The following is a 25,748-nucleotide window of genomic DNA, read 5'->3' on the forward strand; positions in this document are numbered from 1 at the left end:
AGTTATGTTAGGAACCTGGGTGGGAATTCCTAGATATGCTCAGAATTAGTCCAAAATGACAAAAAATACACCGAACCCACAGACATTGCCAACATCCTAGCTGACAGGTTCAGCGCAACCCCCCCCCACCACCACCAAAAGGGAGAATATCTATCCCAGCAGAGTGCTGCCCCCCTGACATCTCAGATGCTCAGGTAAGAGCCGCCCTCTCCAAAGCAAAAAACACAGCATCAATGGGACCAGACTGTGTCCTGGCTGCCCTACATGAACTCCAAGAAGAGCTAAACCCAAACATAAAACTACTGTTCAATCTCAGCCTTACTACAGGATATGTACCCAAAGAGTGGCATACAGCAACAGTGGTCCCTCTCCACAAAGGTGGTGCCTCAACGGATCCTGGAAACTATCGCCCCATAAGCCTGACTAGCTTGGTCTGCAAAGCTATGGAAAGGATCATCATGGACCTCATAAATAAAGATATTGGGGACCTACAGACACTGGATCCTACCCAGTTCGGCTTTGTTAAGGGCAGATCCTGCATCTTAAACGTGGTCGATTTCTTTGAAACAGTCACCAAGGCCATTGACGAGGGGAAGGTGGTCCACATAGCCTACCTGGACCTCGCAAAAGCCTTTGATACAATACCCCACTCGGGCATTACAGATAAGCTCACCAGCTTAAATATAAACCCCTATGTCACTAGATGGGTTGCAAACTGGCTCAAGGACAGAACCCACATGGTTAGAATTGCTGGAGCCATGTCAGACTCCAAGCCAGTTACAAGTGGCATCCCACAAGGCTCAGTCCTGGGACCTCTCTTGTTCTGTATATATTTCTCGGAGGTACAGGCAAACACGGAAGGACTGTGGCTGACCAAGTTCGCAGATGACTGCAAACTGGGCGCCATAATTGACTCTCCAGCCGACACAAGCATCCTCCAAAAGGGCCTCATAGAAACAGACAACTGGTGCCAGAGCCATGGCCTCAAGCTAAACGCCAAAAAGTGTATAGTCATCCCCTTTGACAAAAACAAAGTGCCCACAAATTACCACATAGGTGGTAATCCATTAAGTACAGAAGAAGTAATTAGGGACCTGGGTACCCAAGATGATAGCAATCTCTCATTTGACAACCACGTGGCCAAAGTGGTTAGAAAAACATTTTATATAGCCCACCTAATCATGAAGGGATTCACATCTAGATCAGGGGAGGTCATTGTGCCTCTTTACTCATCCCTCATCAGGCCCATAACTGAGTACAATGCCCCTTTTGGGATGTATCTTACCAGACACTTGCAGCAACTGGAAAGACCCCAAAAGTACCTCACCAAGAGGATCAAAGGGCTCAAACAGATGCCATATGCTGCCCGGTTAAAGAAACTCCATCTCTACTCAGTGGCATACCGCCTGCTCAGAGGCGATCTGTGCCTGATGTATAAAGCTATGTCTAACCCGGAATTAATGGACATGCTGCACCTCAGAAAATCCAAATCCCATTGAGCTACGCGCTCGAGAGACTTGAACCTCAGCACTGAAATAAATAGGACATGCTGGAGGGACAGATTCATAACCCAGAGGCTCCCTTCACTCTGGAATAAAATCCCAGTCCAGGTTAGGCAGAGTCCCTCATTGACTCTCTTCAAGAGGAATCTTGATGAGTGGATGGGAGATCGTAAGTTTACCCCGGGTATCACTTCTGTGTCACTGTTAGACAGAGGCACAGTATACTAACCTCGAAAAAGGGCATAGCAAAATTAATTTAAAACGGGTGGCGAAAGCCAAACACACTCTGGCTAGGCTTATAAATGCCCTAGGGCAGATAGCCTAGTATGAACCTATGAACCTATATATATATATATAAACATACACACAAGTTTTTTGTGTATGCATATACACATATACAATAACACAGTGTGGCAGTTCTTGCCTATGTTGTGTCAAAAATGGTGTAAGTAATATTGTTGAACACAGAAGTGTTTTGTAAATAGTGAAAACGTTGTTAGTAAAATGGCTCTAAGTATTGTATATACATTTCTTTTCACATGTTGTGGTTTCATTTAAAGCAGACAGGTACATATTGCTATTAGCAAGACCGCCTCTTAGTATGCCATCAAAAATGAATCATCCTATTTATTATGGTGTAAAAGAGCAGGCCTCTCAATGCAGGGGGAGTTTGTGTTTGCAACAGCAGGTCTGGGGAGTATGGTATAACACAGAAGGGACAAGTCAGAAAAAAACTATGTAGCCTGGAGATTTTCTGTCAAGAGCCAAGTAAAAGGAAGCTATGCACATTTACCTTGGGACTGCAGCAGAACTCATTTGCATACAAAATGAGCATCAGCTGAGTGGTACGTAGTAATACAGTACTTCCGAAGCCAATTTCTGAAGCATTTCTGTGTACTGGGTGTATGTGGTGTGAACCGTGCATCTGAACGTCACTGGCTGCATCAGCACCTTATTTACTAACATGACCTCCAGAGCAAATAACCTTGTGTAACATTTTCATTGAAAAGAATAAAGGCAACACGATTAAGTGCTTTTTTTTTACTTCATACAGCTGGATACTTTATCCACCAAAAAAAGAAAAAATAAACAATAAAAAAATCCATCCAAAGGAATTAAAAAATGTTTTGAGGTACTCACCAAAAAAGGAGATCAAAGAAAGAGAGGAACAGACAGACATACAGACTGGCAGAGAGACAGAGATTCCTGCAGAAGTACAAGAAATGGGGCTTTACTCACCAACATCAACCACTCCTATGGCCTTTTTTCCTAAGAAATAGGTATGTATGTACATGACATGGGGTGTTATCTCCCACTGCCTCACACTACAGGTGTTTGGTTTGACAGTAATACAACTTTATATCTTTGCCAGGTTTTCTAACAAAAGAGTAATAAATCAACATGTGCAAAGTATTTAAGTTACCACTGACATGTTCTGAGTAACCAGAAAGGAAGGACAGCACTGACAGAAATTTAGCAGCAGCACTGCAAGAGTCTTTACCTCAAAGATATACTACTGTGATGTGGACCTCCCATAGCTGTCCTATCTTACTTCAAGGAGAATCACTGTGGTGGTACAACAAACGGGATGAACAAAAAAATCATGCCATCCCTGACAGATCTGCATGAGCAGTGAAAGGGCATGACAGATTTTTTCACAGGCACATCCTTCCAACCACAGCCTTTATTCTGGAGTGATCACCTAATTTATAATGATTAATGAATCTGTGTATTTTAATCCACAACACAACTTCACACATTTCCTCTGAAGGCACAAGTAAAGAAATCAGACAGAAGTTAACCAACATAATGTTGTTGGGGATAAAGCATGTACCCCACCACTGGCACTGCAGGTTTAATTAACAGCCTGAAAGGTAGGGTGCCAGCCTGGGACAAGAACTTGCCATGGCAAAGAACCAAATTCACATTTTCCTAAGGGTAAAAAGAAGGGCCCACCCACTACTGCCATGCTGTCCCTTGGGGGAGCATATAGGAACTGTCAGTAAATCCAAAGCATAGTGGTGGGCTTTCTTCACAATGAGTAAGAACTTGCATGATTTAAGTGGTCATGGAGGAATTAGCTGTGTTATGCAGGGGGCAGACAAGGAAATAGTGCTCCTTAAAAAACATTGTACCAAGACACGCAGTATTAAACCATGCAGGAATTCCACTACCCAGCCCTAATAAGCAGCTGGAGGGAGGAACTGGGGGCTAAAGTTAGGAAGGACTATGAAAACAAAAATGTATGCAAAAACAGAAGAGGCAACAGTTCCTTTAAAAGTGTGTTTTCACGCTTAAAACTGCAGGTGGAAATACAGTGTGCTAGCCATTTAAATAAATTATTTTTTGTCAAAGGAAAACCCTTCGTTCCTAGCATGAATGAGATAAAGACATGATCTGATTTTATGAAACTGGCTGTCCTGACACTACTGCCCTTTGTCCAGGAATGTGCTTATTTTCTAACCACATTACCACAGAAATGGACGTGAGATCCTGTAGCACTGCCTGTAACTAAGCATCAGCTGTGTCTAGAATAAACATCTGTACGACAGCTGTTGTTAATGTCTGCTTTTCTGGCTGTTTAACTGCCTTTATGTGGTACACATATGGCAACATCATGTGAATATGAACTGTGAAACTGCTTCCTATACTGACTGTCGCCTTGAAGCAACTAATTCCCTGCAGTTCAGGTTTAGTGCTTAGGGACCATGGAGTAATCTTTTTTGTAGGTGCCAGTGGTGGTGGTGGTAGTTGCATCACGGTAGGGCAATGCATTCAAAATTTAATTTGTAAGAATTTTTATCATTTTTTTTTTTTTTTCAAAACAGGTTTATTGTTTTAACATACAAGAGAAATATCATAACAATTTTATACAAGTAATTAAAAATAGATATGATTATAACATTCAACAAAACAACTAAAGTATTTACAAAGACATCCACTACAATCAGATCAATTAATTAAACTAAAATACCATGCTATTGAAATTAGGATTTTTTTAACAAATTTTGTAAATTATCCCATACAATATAATAAGATGTTTTTCTAGTTGTTCTTGACCTAATTGTGTTTATTTCCATATGGCACACTATATTCATAACATTTTTAAATTCATTGAACGAAGGAGGTGTATCTGAAATCCAATTTCTGGTTATTATTTTCCTAGCCACTGCTAGAATAGACCATAACAAGGGAAGCTTAACCTTTTTAACACTTTGAGGTACAGGTGTGTTGAATAATATAAGAGATTTAGAAATAATGAAATTATCTGTAAAAAGAGCCTGCAAAAATTCATTAATTGACTTCCAGTATTCTTTCAACTTTATACAGTCATAAAACATATGAGCCCAGTCAGCATTAATTTCTACATTGCATCTCTTACATAGATTATCTTTATTATTTATTTTATTCATCATCAAAGGTGTATAAAAAGATCTATGTAAAAATTTCCATGTATAAAGTCTCCAGACAATGGAAGACGTAGTTCTACAGGCAGATTCCAATATATATTGTTTATCTTGTTGATTTGGTGGGTCTCCATTAATAGAAGTGAAATAATTCCAGTATGTATCTACACTGTAAAAAGTTTCTTGTCTGATAATTTTATGTATGTATGAAAGTTTACCTTTATCAGAAACTTTATGTTGTAAATTTAATATCAAGTAATCAATCAGTGTTGGAATAGATTCTTTAACTGTTATAGACATTAGATCTATTTTATCAATGAGATGTTGTCTAAAGGTATGAACCTCTAACCAGCAAGTTTCTCTTAGATCAAATTCTTGTTTTAAGAAATCTAGATTTTTAACTTTATTATCAGATATCAACTGATACCAGTACTTTAGATCATTATCTATAGCTAAATGAGTTCCTTCAGAAGTAGATGACAAAAGCATACCCTGAGTATACATTATAGGGAATATAATAAAATTCCATTCCCTATACTTAGGGTGCATGAATATAAAGTTACGATAGCTAATAATAATATTTAATGGGTAACAAACCACATGTTTAGGTGTAATAGGTGAAGTACAAAATTCCTTTAGTAACCATAACATGGAGTTATTTACAATCATATTTTTATGTGTTGAGATTTTCATGAAGTGCATACTAATTAGCTCCCAATAATCTTTCCATTTTGCGACATATGACTGATCTATTAATAAAGTAATAACTTTTACAACAGAAGAGATAGTATATAAATTAAAGTCTGGAAAAGAAATACCCCCTTAAGACCAGCTATTAGTATGTTTCTTTAATGCAATCCTAGGTCTATTAGGTGCCCATAGGAAATTTAACATTAGTGTATTCAGTTTCTTGATAATTATTTTTGTAGGTGGAAGTATTATTGATTGCATTAAGTATAAAATCTTGGGGAATATTATCATTTTAATAATTGCAAGTCTCTCCTCCATAGTAAAAAACATATTATTCCAGGTATTAAAAAGATTTTGTATATTAAGAAAACAGGTATTATAATTATTATATATAATAGATTTAATATCTTTAGATAGTATTATACCTAAATAAGTTATCTGACCTGAATTGGGTACATATTTAGTAAAATCACTAATGAGAATATTTTTTCGTGTATATATATATATATATATAGGTAGTATTTTAGTTTTTTCTTCATTGAATATTAAACCAGAAATACTTTTAAAATTCATCATTTTATCAAATAGAGACTGCATAGAAGAATTAGATCCTGCTGATGTAATTAGAACATCATCTGCAAAAAGTTGAGTTTTGGATGTTGTATTTTCATCTATTTCAAAACCCTCTATGTCAGTACTGTTTCTGATCAAATTAGCCCAAGGCTCCATTACTAAAGTGAATAATAGTGGAGAAAGTGGACATCCTTGTTTTGTACCTTTAGAAATGGGTATTTTTTGTGAAACATATGTTCCTACCTTAATATAAGCCAATGTTCCTTTGTATAAATGCTCAATTAGATTTACAAATGCATCTGAGAAGTTTGTGCACTTCAGTAAGGTAAACAGATAATCCCAACTTACTGAATCAAATGCTGAACTTATATCAAGACTAATAAGTGTTAAATCTTTCTTTTTCCTATTTGCAAAATCAATTAATGTTAAAGTTCTTCTTATATTATCAAAAGTATTTCTGTTTACAATGAAGCCTGTCTGATCTATATCTATAATGCCGGGGATGATTGTCTTCAATCTATCAGCAAAAATACTCATAAACATTTTATAATCAACATTAAGTAATGAGATGGGCCGATATGAAGTACATCTAGTTGGATCTTTATTAGGTTTTAAAATTGGCGAAATAAATGTATATTGCCAAGATGGGGGGTTATTAACTCAGTTTGGGCCAAAATAAAAACCTTGTGTATTAATGAATATGTACTTTTAGAAAGGATTTTATATATCTCTGGTATAATACCATCATTACCCGGTGCTTTGTTTGATTTAAGCTTATTTATTTGTGTAATAACCTCTGTATATGAAATACTTTTGTCCAATAGTTTAATCTGTTGTTTATTAAGCTTTTATTCATGTTTGTGGTTATAAACTCCTTTATTTTATCTTTAGGTTCCATGTTAATGTTATTATGGTTAATTTTGTGAAAGTGATTTCTAAATTCATCTAGTATTTCTGGTATACTAGAAACATTCTTCTTTTCCTTAGAGAAAAGATTTCTTTGATATGGTTTTGTTTATTCAACCTTTTTGTTTTATTTTTAAGTCTATGTAAGTATTTGGGGCTTATTGAATAAGACAAAACTTGTATTCTCTAAAGTTATTTTAACTTTATGAGTTAAAATTTCTTTGTATTTCTCATTTAGTTTGTTTATTTCTTCAATAACTTTCTTGTCCATAATATTTTCTTTATTATTATGTTTATAAGAGTCTAATTTACTTTGAATATCTAACAATTCCTTATCCCAAGATTTCCTTTTATTATCATACCATCTGATACTTTGTCCACATAGATATGATTTTAAGGCATCCCAAACATAGACAATGGAGACTTCAGGAGTATTATTTATGTCTAAAAAATGTTTTACTTCTGAAAGTATATATTCTTTATAGTCTTTTAGTTGAGTTAAGTATGCTGGTATCCTTTTGATCTGAACATTATGAGTATTTTTTATCATGAATTCAAAAACAATTGAATTATGATCAGATATAGGACATGAAATGATTTTGGAATTAATTAAATCTGTTACCATCTGGTTAGTAATAAAGACCCTATCTATTTTTGAATAAGTTTTGTATCTGTTTGAAAAAAAGGTGTATGGTAATGATTTTGAATCTATCTGATTATTAATATCATTCAAATTATAAGAATTAGCAAAATCATTTAAATGTTTTGCATTAGATGTAATTCTTCTTTTTCCTATAGTGGTAGTATCACTTTCATGTAGTATACAATTAAAGTCACCAGCTAAAATAATATCTCCTATAGAGAATGATATGATCTTATCAAGATGATGTTTCACTGTATTAATACCAATTCCAGGTATCCAATATACATTAATTAAAGTGTAAGTCTTCCCATTAATTTGTATTGTAACCATACAAAACATTCCTTTGTCATCCTGATAAGACTTAATGGTTTTAGGAATGGGCATACTTTTATTCCATAAAATAGCCACTCCTCTTTTTTTCTGAGTGTGTTCTGAACTAACCAATACTGTATATTTGTTTGTGGCTAGTTTATCAATATCTTTTTTCAAGAGATGGGTTTCTTGCAGGAAGACTAAGTTGGCCTTATGTAAATTAATGTATCTTATTAGGCTTGCCCTTTTACACGGATTATTCAATCCATTAATGTTTAAAGAAATTCCTTTTAAAGATGTCATTTGGCATTTTTAAAACTTAAGAATCGTATGATCAAAATAACAAATAACAACATAAGTAATGTTACATCTCCTCCTTTAGGTGTACCTTTAAATATAGCTGTATTTATTGAATCTCTTATGGGATTTTGTATAGGATTCAATTTTGTTTGTAGTGACAATGAGTGTACAAAATATATTGTGGATGTCAAAACTATATACATATAACAATGAACAAGTGAAAATAATGTAAGGATTAAACCTTGCATCCAGCCTGGAGTTAAAAACTCCAACTTAGAGTAGTATTTACCACTCAAGTTAACCCCCTACCCTAAGCAGCAGTACCTCAGCTACCACCTTATCAATTTAATACTGGTTATATTTAACTTAAATTAACAGCTTTCAATTCAATTATCTAGCAAGACAAGATTACACATTTGATAAAACAGCATCATATAAACTAAAATAAACTTTTTTTTTTTTAAAAAAACTATTCACACTACTATATACATCTATGTAATATAATACACTTGTATTCAAATAGCATTCAAATAATCTTGATATTAGGAACCAAGAGGAGAGAGAGAAATAAAAGACGTGAAAGAGAGAGAGAGAGTGAAAGAAAGAGAGAGAGAGAAAAAAAAGGAAGGCATATTTACATATTAATTTATTCAAAGTATGTAAAAATAAGTTCTAACATTCATTTAAATCAAAAACTTTGGCTAATATGGTTCAGACATTACATATATTAAGATGCATCTATTTTCTGTTATGTAAATGCAGTCAACAGCTTCCAAAAAAAAAACCTTGAATTGCTTGTATATGAGCATTTTACTCATACTCATTATTGTCAATAGAATAAAATATATTTATAGAAATTGTTATAAATCATACTGCATAGTTATGCAAATTCTCAGAAACACTTGCATTATTGTAAAAAGCCATCTGTATTTTGTATGTCTATACTACTGCTTTAAAATATATCACATGACAATTTCTTCCAGAATAGAGTTATAAAGTTATTTATGCTTGTCAATCAGATGAATTAAATGAGTTATAGTAATGTATATGTTTGGAACATAAGTTTTTAACACAGATTAGTATGCTGCAGTCAAGTAGATTTTCAAAAACACTTGAATAAATGTTTCATTTTCTATGCCTTCTAAAATAAGGCATTTACTTACTACAAGAAACTGCATCATTTAAAATCATTATAACTGACATATTTTATGAATTATAACATAGATATTTAAGTAATTATATAAAATAACTCACATTTAAATGTTAAAGAGTTCATTTTCCTTCACATAGTCGTATTTGCATCAGTTCTACTTCCTGGTAGAGTGTTCTTCCTGAATCTGTGATGTGTCAGTGTGATATCTGGGTCAAAGGTCAAATTGACTGCTTTCAGCTTCTCTGTGAGAATTCTGAGAGTTGAAGCTTTTAAAACAACTCGAGGACACTGTTCATGAGGTAGCCCACATCCTAGATTGTCTCCCTTAACATTTTGGCGGGAAACTTGTTAAAAACTGGTGACAAACATTCATTTAGCAGTGTAAATGCATCTAAACATGACAAAACCTTCGCGATGTATTTTACAGGTTATTACAGCCTCTATGTAAGTGAAATTAAGCCCAAAGTTATTAATAAGTAATAAAACTCAATATTTTTGCCCCAACTCAATTTTTATGCAAATCTTATTATTTACTCTGTCAATATGATCAAAAGCATTTCTATATATTAATATGAAAAAAAAATAAAGAGAAAGAATAAAGAAAAGAAAAAGAGAGTAGAAAATAAAAGAGTGTAAAGCAGAAATAAAAAAATGTAAGAGAAAGCTATAAGAAGTATATACAATGGAATATTACTTACTGTTTATATTAATAGAGTTAAAAATAAAACATATTATTTACTATTATTTAGTTCTAATTATTATTAGTTAAAGCATGACAGATTATTTACAAACAAGCATAAGCAGTATAATCAAGAAAGTATAATTAGGAATAGCATTTGAAGAACATATAAACTTTTACAAGGAATAAATATGTTATTATTCCATTTATCATATTTTCATTACTCTTCTCTCCCTGCCCTCCCCACCCTTTACCCACTACATAATCTAAATAGAATGTCATTGTTTAAACAAAGAAAAGAAGAAAAGAAAAAAAGAAAAAAAATGTATCAAATTACTGACCTTACTTCTCTTTTTCAGAAAGAGAAACAAATTGAATAATAGCTTGTTATTAGTTCCTCAGATATTTTGACTGGTTATGAAACAAAACATTTCTTTGCACACAGAGAATAACTTTGATTAAATCTTTTTCAGAATATTTGTGGCTTTCTGGAAATGCAGGAACTATATTTAAAAAGATTAATAATGAAGTAAAATGATGAGAGAAAAAAGAAAAAAACATAAAACAAATCATTTGTTTTTAGTCTCTTCTTCTTCTCTGAAGTCTTCCACGAAGTTTCAGTTGCCAGTCTCTTTAATGAAGGACTAGCCCATTCCATTTCCTCTATTTTATCCAAAATCTTATTTTTTTGATAAACAGTAAAGCAGAGTCTAGGTCATCAAAATTTTAGGACCATCAGGAAGGAAGATTTTTAGCTTGGCAGGAAACAGAAGGTATGTTTTAAACTGTGCTTTTTTAAGCTCCCTTATTAGTGGCAGAAAAACTTTTCTTTTAGCTATTACCAAGAAAGAATAGTCATTGTCAAAACGCACAGTTGTCTCATTAATCTTAACAGGAGCTTTAGCCCAAGCAGATTTAAGAACCATCTCTTTATCAAAAGATGATAGAAATCTAACTATAACTGATATAGGATAGTTTTTGTTAGAGTTAGTATTAGCTATAGATCTATGTGCTCTTTCGATACCAAAAGAGAATGCTTCTGGTAAGTCTAAAGTTTTAGGAAGCCATGTTGTTAAAAAAGAAGTAATATTATTACCTTCAATATTTTCTGGCAGTCCAAAAAGCCTGATGTTATTGCGCCTAGATCTATTTTCCAGGTCATCCAGCTTTGTTTGTAAATGTGTATTTTGTTTCAGCAGAAACTCAATGTTGATTTCCTCTTCTTGGATTCTATTTTCCATGTCATTCACAGCTTCTTCTATGCCTGTCATCTGGATCTTCTGTTGTTGCAGGTCTATATGTAACAAGTCTATTTGTTTTGTAGTTTTTTCTATGAAGGTATCAATTTTAGTATCCATTTTATCCATCTTAGCAGTAAGTTGCTGGATTATAGTTATCAGAGACTGAAGTTCTTTCTTGATGCTGGAGTCTTGAGAATTTGTCTTACTGGAACTCATTTCAGACTGATAAACTGACAGGAAAATTTCCAATGTGATTTCTGACAGGAATATTGTTAAAATTTCCTTTCTTTTTTAGATATAGTTCAAGAACTATATAAAACAAACATATTTAGAACGAAAATTACTTCAAAAATTAATTTTTTAAGTAATTAATTCCTATCAGTGTAATGAAATTGGTGGAGCTGAAGAAATCTGCTGCTATCCTGTGCTCATCCTTGGCCACGCCCCCCTATCATTTTTTTGATGTTAGACAACTCACAACTGCCTTAGGATTTCCTAAAAGATCCATTCAGTTGGCTGAAGAAAACAAATGTCTGCTTTCAGGTTCCAACTTCAAATGTGTGCATTAGCACTCAATTGTTGATGTTGTAAATGATGTGAAAGATTAGGAACAGTCTTGAAAGCTTACATGATTTACCCTCTGAAACAGATTCAGTCTACTTCTTAGTATTTTAGGTAATGCTGTGCTGTTTATGAAAAAGGGTTAACTTTCTGAAGTCTCATTTCTAAAAGGCATGCATCTCTTAATTTAAATTTAATTTATTCATCTGTTAATCTGGTGAATGAAATGGCCTATCACTGTCCATTGTCCATTTTCTACCATGACATGAGCTAAAAGGTAGATGAAGCATTATGTATATATAACTTAGAGCGGATAATCGGGATGGAGAAAAGTAAAAAAGTAGAATACCCTGAAAAAACCTACAAAAAAATGAGCAGAGCTTGCAAACTCTGCACACATAATTATTAGTGGTAAGGACTGAACCCCAGAGCTCCAAGGCAGAGATCTAAATCACTCAATCAACCAGACTGTGTTGCACTGCTGAAATTTAAACTGCTATTCCATTGCCTCTGGACTTCCAGTGGCCAGTGGTTGGCTGGAGCAGCCATTTTCCTTAAAGTCATATATGCACCTGGATCTACCCCCCCCCAACTTTAATTAAAAAAAAAAAGTTATTCTCCTCAGACTTGAGGAGCAAAAAAGTGCACTGAAGACTGATCACAATCTGCTGATCAGAACCCCTAACACTCTGTACCTTAGCTGTCCCTTTGCCTCACCCTAGCAATGTCTCTGAATTAGAATTCCCTTGTTTAGCAGGAAACCAAACTGTTTGTAAGTGATAAAGATCCTGCAAACCACTTACTGCCTGTACGTTTTAAAAAAAAAGCTACTAAAGACACTCTAAAGAAAATGTTTAACAAAACACTAACTGCTGTTATAGCATTTGGTGAGTTAGTTCCTGTGGTCCACGGTTTCATTCCCTTAGTTTCCATTTGTCTAACCTTCCTAGACCTCTCTAAAGCTTTCGACATGGTCCCACACAAACAACTCATCGCTCTTCTCAATAACCAATCCTTCTCTCAACCAGTCATCAACTGGTTTCAGAGTTACCTATCTGACTGCCAACAAGCAGTTGTTTGGCAGGACAACCTATCCCCCCAACTACCAGTCTCCATAGGGGTTCCCCAAGGGTCCATCTTGGAACCCCTACTCTGCTCTATTTTCACCGATAATCTAGCCTCAGCCACAACACATGGCACACTCATACAATATGCAGATGACTCAACCATCATCTGCACAGCCCACTCCCTACCTGAACTGCAAAAAGTCACACAGGAAGCATTTCCTTCTATTGAAACTTGGTTATCCGATGCCCAACTAATACTCAACTCAAACAAAACAAAATTATTAATCGTCCAACCCACCAAACTTATCCTAGACAGCTCTCACTTTAACATCACAGCAAAAGACAACACCACCATCCATCCTACAGAACACACCAAATTACTAGGAGTAGAAATAGACAATAAACTAAACTTTGACATTCACATTTCCATGACCATTAAAAAAGTGCACAAAAAACTAGGAGCATTATATAGAAATCAGCAACTACTTACCAAAGCAGCTAAAATTTCGGTAGCAAATTCTCATCTTATCTCTACCCTACTCTACACCTCTCCAATATTTACTAACCTTAGACAATGCGACCTAAATAAGCTCAAAATCTGCTACAACAAAATCGCCAAATTCGCCACAGGGGCTTCCAACCGTACTCACCATTGTCTCTCACTAGCAGAACTGGGCTGGCTAGAGCTCCCCCACCTCCTTCAATGGTACCAACTCGCACTCACCCACAAACTAATAAACCAACCACTAAAAGTCCCATCCCTCTGGAATCTACTCCAACCTTACATAACCATGAGACCACTAAGATCCAGCCACAAAAACCTCCTACAGGTCACAAGAGCCAATAACTCTGCTGGAGAAGCATTATTCTCCTGCACTACAGCCAAACTCTGGAACTCCCTCCCATCCTCAATTACCTCTGTAACTTCTTGCACCCACTTCAAATCCTTACTAAAATCACACTTAAAAATTTGCCAGATATGCCCTTGCAACCCCCCCCCCCAATACCATCCACTCCACCCACCCACTACCTCTCTCGGCCCCCTGTCAACAACCTAATCTTAGCAAGCTTGGCTACTCATGTTCCCAGCTACCTGCCACATAATACTAACTTCTTGTAGCAACAACTGTTAATGGCTGTTATGTACCTCAAAAACAGATTTATCAATTGTTCACTGATGAATATCAACTACATTTGTAACCATGTATAGTATATGTCACCATATTTTAAAATTGTACTATGTTCTACAGCTATTTTACATCTATGTTTTATTCTTGTCTTACGTCCTCAGCTGGACTAGTGTCTATATTTAAATGCTATGTTTTTTAACTGTATAATGCAAGTAATACTTAATGTGGAGCTTTTCTTCCAGGGCCTCCGCTGAAAACGGACCTGTGTCCAGTTGGACTCTCCCGGTCAGCAAAAGTAAATAAATAAATAATAAATAAATAATAACTGTGTGACTTAGCCTGACAGTACTCCTAGTCTGAAAAAGGTCCATGTGGATCAGTGCTCTACAATGCTTAACAAATATAAATAAATAAATAAATACACACAACATGTATATTACTGCTACATTCCTTTTCTCTGGTTTTGTATTAATGAAGACATGTTATGCGAAAGTAGGGTATTTTTTACTAACTATATAGTTTCTGTTCCTGTTCTCCTTTTTCTAGATATCACTGTGCAAGCACTTCCAATGAAACAGGCTGCAGAACAACAGACTGTATAAGTCTATCCTACAGAAGCAAACTAAACTATTGGAAGCTCAAGAACACAGAATCATACAGACACCTACTAATAAAAGAAGCGCACTGCCTGCAGAAAGTTTGCTATCCATCCACAACCCCTTTTTCCCATTTTGCACATGGGATGGTGGTGTCACTTCAACAGTGATAATCATCCAGGGGCAAGGTTTACACTGCAGGGTGACTATCCCTGCCTTGGTAGCTCTTCTACACCACACACTCACATGCACAGTCATATTTATGGCCAATTTAGAATGTCCAAACCACCTACTGCTTGTCTTTGGAATGTTGGGGGAAACTGCAGCATCTGTCAGACACACAAGCAATCATAGGCAGGACATGCAAATGCTACACTAAAGGCAGCCCAGCTGAGAATCAAACCAGGAAACCTCTTGCCATAACTTGACAACACTATCCACTGAGCTACTAAGACTCCAAAAGAAAGTCTGCCATGTTTTAATGTTAAAGCCTCTCACAAACCAGTGATGTGGGAATCCTTCTTTGTTGGCAATTCTGTTGCCTTTAGGCTTCCATTACAATTCTGTATTCAACTTACACAAACTACACATGAAAACCCAAGTAAATTTGACATTTTAACCCAAAGTAAAAATAATATTAAATAACCAGATATTTTAAGAGATGCATTTTCCTGAATAAGTCACTGAATAACAGAACATACAAATGTACTGAATTTTAACAACAAACTATGCTTACTGATGCCAACACTTAACACTTTTTTTAACAATGCTAATATAATAATCATATCATGGAAACTCTACCAAAATATAAAACACCCAACACCCTCACTGAATGCAAACAACTTCATTATAAAGTTAAAAGACAAATTGCTTCTGACCACAAATCCTACTATTCCAAGCTTCAAAATAACAAATCCAATCCCAAAAAGTTTTGGAATAGTATTACTACCCTCCTCAGTCCTGCCCTGACTCTAGCTCCTCAGACCATATCATAGCCACCAAATTTAACTCCTTCTTCATAGACTCAATTGCCAAACTCATCACATCTTCCCACTCTGTACACTCCTATTACCCACTCCCCACCACACTTACTTCCCACCCCTCTCTCTTCTCCTTCAAACCCACCCCAGTCTCCAATATAAAAAAAAACTCCTTCAAAAACTAAAACCTTGTTTCAAAGCCCCTAACAACCTTCCTACCAACTTCCTTAAGCTAGCTGCAGATGTCATCGCAATCCCCATTTGTATACTAATCAACCGTTCAATCTAAGAATCCTATGTACCCCTCCTCTGGAAAAAAAAGCCTTTATCATCTCCTTACATAAAGGAGGCAACAACACTGACATCCCCAACTTTTGCCCCATTGCCATCCTCTCCACCATCTCAAAAATTCTTGAAAAATGTATTCACCTTCAACTTTTACCCTATCTCTTAGACAACCACTTACTTTCCTCTACACAACATGGATTTAGGCCTGGACATAGTACCACCACAGCCGTTCTATCCTTTCTTGAAAACACCAACCGCCCCGGTGATTCTGGTAATATTGTATCTGCTCTTCTCTTAGACCTAGCCATTAGTAGGTTAGGAAAATATTATGCATGGAGAGGGTAACAGTATATTTGAGATTGGAGAGTATAGTACAATAGATATTAGAGAGAAAATTAGTTTTTGGTAGGGGAGGGATTGTTTTGGGTGGGATGAAGTAATAGTAGATGTAATAGTAGAGGTAGTTGGATGAGTCAGTGCAAGGTAGAATGAGGGGGAGGTGGTTTAAGTTGGAGCGTGGCAAGGGCATTCCCATTTGGAAGAAAGATGAGAGAGAAGCTGAGATTTGAAATTTGTATGGTTAGGTAGGTTGTGTAGGTGTGTGGGGAGAGAGTTCCACTGTTTAGCTAAGGAGTGGGACAGCAGTAGATGGCCAGGAGGTTGTGCAGGTTTGTGGACCTGAAGGAGATTTTGGTTTTAGGATCTGAGTGAGCGGTTGGGAATGTAAGGTTTTAAGGAAGTAGTGAGAGCTGGGCAGTTGGCAGGGTTAAAGATGAGCTTGTGGCCAATGGTGAGTTGTAGGTAACTGAGGTAGTTGGGTAGTTCAAGCCAGGTGACGAGGAGGGAGTGGTAGTGTTGGGGTGAGTTTTTTTAATTGGTTACAAATTTGGAGATCTTGTGGTAGCAGGATTCAAGTTTGGACCGAAGGCCAAGATGGAGATTGGTGAAAAGAGGGGCACCATTCATAAGGGTGGGGAGTATGAAGATGGATGCAAGAGTTTGACGGGTAGAGGGGCTTAGGAAGTGGTTGTGCCTGTAGAAGAGACCTAACATTTGGCGCGTTTTCTTGATTGTGGAGTAGATGGGGGTGTCAAATTTTAGTTCTTCATCAATAATGATGCCAAGAAGCTTGGTGTTGGAAACAATTTCAAGGAGGGTGTTGTTTTGGCTTTGTATGGTAAATATGGATTTGTCAATGGAGTTTTGGTAGGGAAAAAAACATTAGTTTGGTTTTATTTGCATTTAGTGCCAGATTGTTAGACTGCATCCAGGTTTCTGGAGAGGCTGGTTTTGGAGAAGGTTAGTTGGGTTTTTGCTAGGAGCTCAGAGGGGGGAAAGGCTGAGCAGATGACTGTTGAGTCATCTGCATATTGGATAACAGATGAGTCTGGGATGGATTGGTGAAAGTTGTTAATGAATAGGTTGAAGAGAAGAGGGCCAAGAACAGAACATTGTGGCACACCTTTGGGTGTGGGAAGGAAGGGGGAGGTCAAAGTTTTCCATTGGACAGTTTGTTGGAGGTTGGACAAGTAGCTGGAAAACCAGGTGATGGTGGTGGGAGAGAGGTGTAGGGTGGAGAGTTGAGATATAAGTAGGGTGTGTGTGATGGTGTCAAAGGCCTTTGACAGATCTAGGAATAGTGTGGATACGAACTTGCCTGAGTCATGTTCGAGGTTTATGGTTTCAAGAAAGGAAAGAAGGTCAGTCATAGTGCTGTGGCCAGGGCGGAAACCGTATTGGGTAGGGGAGAGGAGATTGTTTAGTGTTAGGTGTGCCATGAGTTGTGCTTGTATTGTTTTCTCTAATATTTTAGAAAGAGGGGAAAGGATGGCAATAGGTCTGAAGTTGGTGGTATCAGTATTTTTGCTACCTTTGTGGAGGGGGGTGATGTAACCATGGTGCCAGATAGAAGGGATGTATGATTCTTGTATGGATCTATGTATAAAAATAGAGATGGGATAGGCAATGCTGTCTACAGATTGTTTGAGGAAGGTTTTGTCAGGTGCATTGTGACAGGAAAACCAAAAGCACCACGACAGAAGCAGCAATGAGAGGCAAACTTGAAATGATGAAAGAGCATTGTGACAGGGTTTGAGTTTGAGGAGAAGTCTTTTTATAGTGCTTGTGGGGATGAGCTTGAGGCAGAAGGATCTGGAGGAAGGTTGATGATTGGGGTGGTGGTTGGGGCAGGAGAGGGTGGTGATGGAGGAGGGGGGGTGGGAAAGAGGTTGATAGTTTAGCTATGCAGTCTATGGAGAATGAGTTGAACTGGCTGGCTGCTTCAATGTTGGAGAGGATGGGGATGCAGTCCCAGAATTTTGGGGGATTTGTTGAGTGCAAGGACTGGAGTTTGGAGTAGTGGGCTTTGCAGTCTTTAATTATTAGTTTTTTTGTGGAGTTTCGTAGTTGCTTATACTCTAGGAGGGTGTTAGGATTTTTATGTTTTTGATATTGTTTCCATTTTTTGTCCCTTTGGTGCAAGGCTAGTTTAGTATCTTTCGAAAACCATGGGTAGGGATTGGTTTTGATGCATCTGGTTCAAGAATGTATCTGAAGCCACAAAATATCCTAACCTCCCATACACCTATGACTCCATGTAAAGGACATATAACTCTGATTTCTTTCTATATGTACTTTTATGCCTATATTCTCAAGACTGAAATTGATTTCTAAGTGTATCATTGTTTATATATTTTCCAAATACATGTATATATGTTTTTCTATGTTGTGTACATACTGAGCATGTTACATAAGTGATTTCACACAATCTCTTCCTCGTGTTTGGTTGTATCTTTGACATTACAGTGGAGGTTATCTACGAGGGCTTCCTGTGAAATATATCCAGCCAGTCAGACTATTCCTCATTGCTCATCAGAACGCTAATTAATGGGAGTATTACTGGGTAGCTGTCCTTGACATAAGGAATGAAGCTAAAATAATGCTTCCTTTTAAAACTGGAAGCATAAAGCATGCAAAAACTGGAACATTACTGCCTTACCAGTATTTTCAGCCCCCCCCCCCCCCGTAAAAGTGCTGGAAAAGAGGTGAACATAGATAGAGCTTGACCTATCTCTGAGAGCAAGGAAACTTATTAAAAACAACACAGTTTCAGGCCTGGACACAGCACTCATACATGAAGATAAATGCCAGCATAAAACAGCAGTTTTCTCAGAATTCTTGAAAGCAATTGAAGTTGTGGACCATACACCATTTGCCCATTATCCTTGCTAGGACTGTATAATGATGGATTGATGTACACAGGTTGAGTATTGGAAGACGACTGAAACAGTACATCCCTCAGGTAGTACTCAGGTTACCTATCAGGAAGGAGATCAGCTATGGACCAGGAGAATATTCTTTCTGACAGTAGAAGTCCCCCAAGGATCCTCTATAATTTTTTTTTGATTTACAGAAATAATACATGCCTTCCTACTAAGGGGATTCAGCTTGTATAACAGAATGATCTTTCTAGTTGTGCATGAATGCAGATGCACAAAGCAAATTGATTATCAACTTGCAATTTGGTTTCAACTCCATTAAGACCCTGATAAACAATAGAAGCTTATCCTGAATTAAAAAAAAAACAAAAAAAACAGAAATTACTTACTTTCACAAGCAAGGACCTGCTACTCTTTACCATCCTGAACACAGCTGATACAAATACTATTGGAAATTCAGGTCCCACACCAAAACCTGATAACCAGAAATACCTAGGGATCATCTTAAACAAGGATCTACCTTTTCAGAGAACACAGAGGATACACAGTAAAGGACATCAACTGTAAAATTGGAAGCCTTGATAGATAAAATCTTTCCTAACAGAATAAGCAAGACCCACCCTAATTCAGGCCTTACTTCAACCCAAACTACTGCACCGCACTACGATTGGGTATGATGTAGCCAATCACATGGATGCATTAGTGCATACAACAGGGTTTTATGGTTTGTTGTTAAATGTCTTTCTTCAAGCTGCAACTGTACTGCACTAGCTAACATAATACAGATAATCTTTATACACAAAACAATATGTAGTCGCTTTTAAGTTTTTACATAAGAAGTAATGCATGCATTTATCTTCTCACTTAATATGACTTAAGGCATGCAAAGATCTTAGCTCTACATACTCCTAAATGCACTAAAATGTGAGACAGAGGGCCAATCTTTTCCTTCTAACCAAATGAAATATGCTGTCTCTCCTTGTGAGAGCTACTGACAATGTAACTAAATTCAAAAATACACTAGCAGCATTTCAAATAAATGAATGGCTCTTTAAATTGTTACAAGACTGTGTGACAATCTATCCTGGCTTGTAATGCTTTAATTTAACAGTGATTGTGCTACGTTTCTTGGTTAATCACTGTTGATTTGAATCCCACAATATTACTCTACAATCTTTGCTATAATCACAGACACAGAAAATGTAACCAAAATTTACTATATGTTTAAGAAGAATCTCCTTTAATTGCGAGACTTTCAGATGGTTTGTAAACTGAAATTTCCTTCTTTCTTGCTTGGGTTTGTATATCAAGTACCTTAATGTAACAATAATCATGCATGTTATTCTGTCTTCCTTTTATTACATAGTGGCCAGATACCATAATTATTTAATGATGTTAAGAATGATTTCACTAATGTCATTTCTGTATGTAAGAATGCTTGTAACTTGGCATTTCTAATGCATGTCTGTAACACTGCTTTTATTGGGAGCTTTTCTCCCTATGTCTCCTATGTAAATGTTTTTTTTCCAGTACGCTAACAAATAAAAAATTATAAGTATAGCAACACTGCTGGGAAAGAACACAAGTCATCACTTCATGTTACTGCACCGCAACACTGTGATGCAACACCACTTCCGTCTTTGACTGCACTTCCTGTTCACAAACTGAGGGAGTGTGGTAAAAAGCAACAGCTCAGTTCACATACAGAGACAACTTTTTAACGACCTTGCATCAAAATGCATTGGAGCTTTTGAATATGTATACCTGGGGCTTTACACTTGATATAAAAGTGCTACTACTCAAGAAAGATCAGAGAAAAACATAACTTTTTTACAGACATTAACAGTATCTGTATATCTCAACTGGTAAAGTACACAAATTGCTGAGATATGAAACATGTTGACTTCACTCAACTGGGACTGTATACATACTTTTTATAGCAATTAACAATACCTGTATATTAAAAAAGTTGCTTTGCTGAGAAATGTGTGGTTTTCTGAAGTATGGGATGATATACTATACTATAATGCACCACACCACAGTATACTATACTGTACTACACTGTACTATGCTATACTAGTGCTAAAGTCTACTCTGATTTCTCTCTTTATCTCTCTCTTTCTCTCTTCCCTCGAAGGCAGGTGAGTGATCTACTAGTAGACAACCAAGAAAACACCATAGCTAAATATGTGGACTGAACCCTAGCAGTTTACATCTGAACCCTAGCAGTTTACATCACTACATGGAGTGTTGTGTGAGCAGCTTATACACAGCATGCCACCAAAGACTTAAAACTGCACATTTTTGCCTTATTTCAAATTCTTTACATATATTACACTGAACAAGCTTACCTTTTGTAATACTGTACATTATACAATATCCATCTGCCAAACATTCCACATTTATATAGCTAATGTATATTTCTGTGCATTTTCCTTTTATGTTCTGCTGTGATATATTGTGCATTTTAGAATTTGCCTTTTAAGTACTTGTATGCATTTCACTTCTCTGCATGTTAAATTTGCACTGTTTTATTTGCCTTTGCGTACTGGCTTGAGTTGTGCGGAGAAAAAAAAGACCCTGGACCAGCTTACCCATCAGGTAAATAAATAAAGAAGTAAAACTATTCATAGTAAGCAACTAACTAAACTTTAAGTACCAGGGTCCTGTCTCTTGCAGATATTTTACACTGTCATGCTTCAGAAACTATCTGAGGTCAAAATTAGCATTATAAAATCAATCAATGACATTAAGTTCAACTTACATCACAAATGGTTTCTATCTCAAATATTTATAAATGCCTTTTATATACCTATATTACTGTAATTGCTCCAACATACATTTGAAAGTCAATAAAATATTAATGAAACTCTGAAGGCAAAGATAGTGCACTGATGCTTACATTCCCTGCAACAAACAATAATCCTCTCCTCCCTTGCTTCATTCTTAATGTGGCTACGTCTGTTCTCCGGTAATGCAGTTGTCCTCAAAGGAAGGGAAGTCAGTCTGAAGAATGACACAGATGGGATCCTTTGATCAAGCTGCATCTTGGGCAGGTCTAATAACTGCATATAATGCACACCTCATGATCTGCTATAATTACACAATTTAACATCTCACTAACTACGGTGTGTCAGTCTGCTTCTGGTGACCGCCAACTCAAGGGTTCAGGCAGAAGTTGTACTACTTGCTTGGGGAGGGGAACAGGAAGGTTACCAGACAATAAGGTTAGTATCACTAGAGAAGTCTCTACTTACCACAAATCCTACAGCACCATTTAGTAAGAAACCACATGCCATCTCCATCCTGAACCATTCTGTGTACCATCTTACACTGCAAGGATGTTGTATGCCTTGCTAGCCACAGGCAGGCTGTACATGATACACAATACTTTAATTATAACACCTGGTCATATTCTAATAAAAAGCACCAGTTCTGGGGCTGGATTTATCGACCACATGCAGCAGGGACAAGATTTGCAGCAGTACAAGCCAGATATGCTTCATGCAAAAGAAACAGTGGGCTAACTGCACATCGCTGTAATACCTGTGCACTCAGCAGACAGAAATTAAGGGAAATACCCTGCATGTGGGCATGCCCCAGTTTAACAGCGTTACACTCCATACATGAGCTAGGAACACTCTAGTAATGTCCCAAATAACAGATACTACTTCACAGAATGATGTAGCCCAGTCTAACAGTATCTATCCCCTGTGAAGGTTAGCTCCCACATAAAGGCACAACAATCTGTGCTCCACCACCCCCAAACTTCTAGTACCCTGCATATGACCATGCTCTAATCTAACACTGTTCTCAGTGAAAGCTAGTACCCTGTACATGAGCACTGTCCAATCTATGTCCCATCAGAAGGCTAGTACTTTAAGTAAGGGTACGGTCCAGTCTAACAGTATTCCAGATTAAAGTTACAACCAGATATGTGGGTATGACCCAATGTAACAGTGTCCCTAGTGAAGGTTGGCCTAATTTATTTCACCAGAAAAAGTGGCAATTTTTCTGATTTGTTACCTATGCTTACCTAAACTTGCAGGACATTTCTTTCCTTTCACAGTCATCCTATGAAACAGATATGAAAAATGTTTCTGATATTCTTACATAATGGCACTAAAATGTGTTTTCCCCATTCAGTGTTATCAGATGTTACAGTTATGCTTTGCCAACAGCGTGGGCAGTGTTTGAAATAAACATATATGATGTCAGTCCATTTTTCACAAGCAACATGCAACAATATCAATCAATGAATGAATCAAGACATGAAAAAGATCAAACAGTCATGCTACCTGTTCCATCTTCCATATTTTCCACCTCCATGACCTCTGTGTTGATCCGGCCACGAAAGATGTACAACGACCCATTAAAAGATTTTGTTCTTTTAGTTGACTTTTTCCCTGCAACTCTGAGGTAAAAAAAGAAATATTTGCAATGTATCACTCAAGTTTCCAGATATATCTTACCTGATCACTCTGTATGCAGTCTTGTATGGTTCTTTAGAAATCATAATTTGGATTTCAAACCCAAGCTGCAAATAAACATGCACCACACACACAATTTTTATTTCATCAGCTTACTAGGTACTCTGCAGAGAACCGCTTGGTAATAAATGACAAGTAATTTCATATATAAAAATCACATCATGAATTACTGTCATTCTATGAATGTATACTCTGACCTCAGAAATGCGACTTCAGTACTGTGTTAACATGTCCCCCCTAAATAAATTGAGCCTAAGAGGAAACCATATACCGAATTCTGAAGAGGTGAAAAAAGGCTGAATATGTGCATTAACATTTATTATTATTCGGGTTTACTTTGTCTTAAAATATTTCTGCCCTGGTAGTATAGAATCTCACTATAAGCAACCCTGTCATATCTATTTAAATACAGTTTTCATTTATAGGTTCATAGGTTCATAGATTAATACTAGGCTAACTGCCCTTGTGAGCCATTTTTAGCCCAGCCAATTATCCCTTGTGAGACTCAAACCCTGTACCTTGTGTTTGTAAGGCAAACAACTTAACCATTAGGCCACCCTCCCAACCCTTATACTCATTCATACTGGCATTACAGCTGACATCACTGTAAACAACACTGTTTTATTTATTTATTTATGTAATTTTTCTTTTGTACTCATACTGGCATTATGATGTTTCTTTTATATATGTTCAGTTTTGTAATGCATGTTCAGTTCTGTAACGCATGCATTTTACTATAATTACTGTTAATGTTCATTGTCTTATGGCTTGGATCATACCTGAAGAGGATCTTTGGCCCAAAGTAACTACCTAGCTAACAAATGTATAAATAAATAAATAAATAAATACAGAGTTTTTAATGAGTTCTAGATGGCTGGTAATCAACTAACACTTTATTGTGATGCTGGGCTGTGCTGCAAAACCAGAAAAATAATCAATTGTAAGATCAACAAGAAGATCCCCAACACAGGGAACGACCCACCTGAGTTAGTGGAACTACCGATCACTACAGTTAACTGAAGCAGGGCTCAATAGAGTCAAGAGAACTAAGGTTATCAGAGTTAAAGGGACCAAAGGCTACCACAGTCAAAAGAACCACAATACATCAGAGTTAAGGGGCTCACAGGCCACTGGAGTAAAGTAATCCACAAGCTACCAAATTCAAGAGGAACACTGGCTTACAGAGTTAACAGAACTACAGGCTACTACAATTCAGACAACTACTATTTAGCAGAATCAAACAAACTACAACTCACCAGGGTCAAGAGAATGACAGCTTACAAAACTCAAGGGAAACACATCACAAAGGGAGGGAATCACAGCTAAGCTGACAACAGAACCCTATGCTTCCAGAATCAAGGGAACCACAGTTGACGAGAATGAAGTGAAATACAGGCCGTAAGAGTTACAAGTGCTGCAGCTCACCAAAGTCAAGGAAACTATGATGCCTAGCTATATACACCTTTAAGGAGACACACAAAGTCCTCACCACCTTTTACAAGCAATTGGCAATAACCACCTCCCAAATCAAGCAGGACCATGCATGACAGCCCTGGTGTACCCATCCAGTAATCAGGACTAGCCTTAAAGGTAGCCAAAGCAGTACTTTGTTTGATCCACAGTGGTAACTTGTTCCACGGGCTGGGAATACATTACGTCAAGAACCAGTACTTCCAGCGACTCTTGTTATTTTGCTGGTGTCCATTCTGCTCCCTAGCAGAGGGGTTTGTAGACCCACTGGTTTTGTGATGAAACAGGTGGTCAAAGAGCACTGGTTCTTTCACTTGCGCTATTCTATCAGGATAGATGATGATTTATGTCCTTTAATTTTCGAGTTGGACAATATGTTTGGATTTGTACATACCAAAGCGATACTATACTCAGTGATGGATCTGATAATGGAAGTGGACAGCATTAAGATTACTTACTTTTATCTTGAAAACATTCCCTTTGAAATTAACTGAGCCAGTTAAAAGGTTTCTATGACAGAAGCATGACAACTGAATTAGAAA

At 36.7% G+C, this 25,748-nt stretch overlaps 1 protein-coding gene across 1 annotated transcript in view; it reads right to left on the reverse strand.

Moving 5' to 3' along the window:
* Positions 1–25,748, reverse strand: part of PREX1 (phosphatidylinositol-3,4,5-trisphosphate dependent Rac exchange factor 1) — a 2,105,011-nt gene that overhangs the window by 951,201 nt on the left and 1,128,062 nt on the right. Inside the window, exon 8 of the mRNA XM_044089931.1 lies at positions 23,545–23,660. Within this exon, the coding sequence (XP_043945866.1) occupies positions 23,545–23,660 (116 nt within the window). The remainder of the gene's footprint in view (positions 1–23,544; positions 23,661–25,748) is intronic.

The sequence above is a fragment of the Protopterus annectens genome, chromosome 12.part0 (assembly GCF_019279795.1).
Source record: "Protopterus annectens isolate FY-2018-M chromosome 12.part0, PAN1.0, whole genome shotgun sequence".
Classification (NCBI taxonomy): domain Eukaryota; kingdom Metazoa; phylum Chordata; order Ceratodontiformes; family Protopteridae; genus Protopterus; species Protopterus annectens.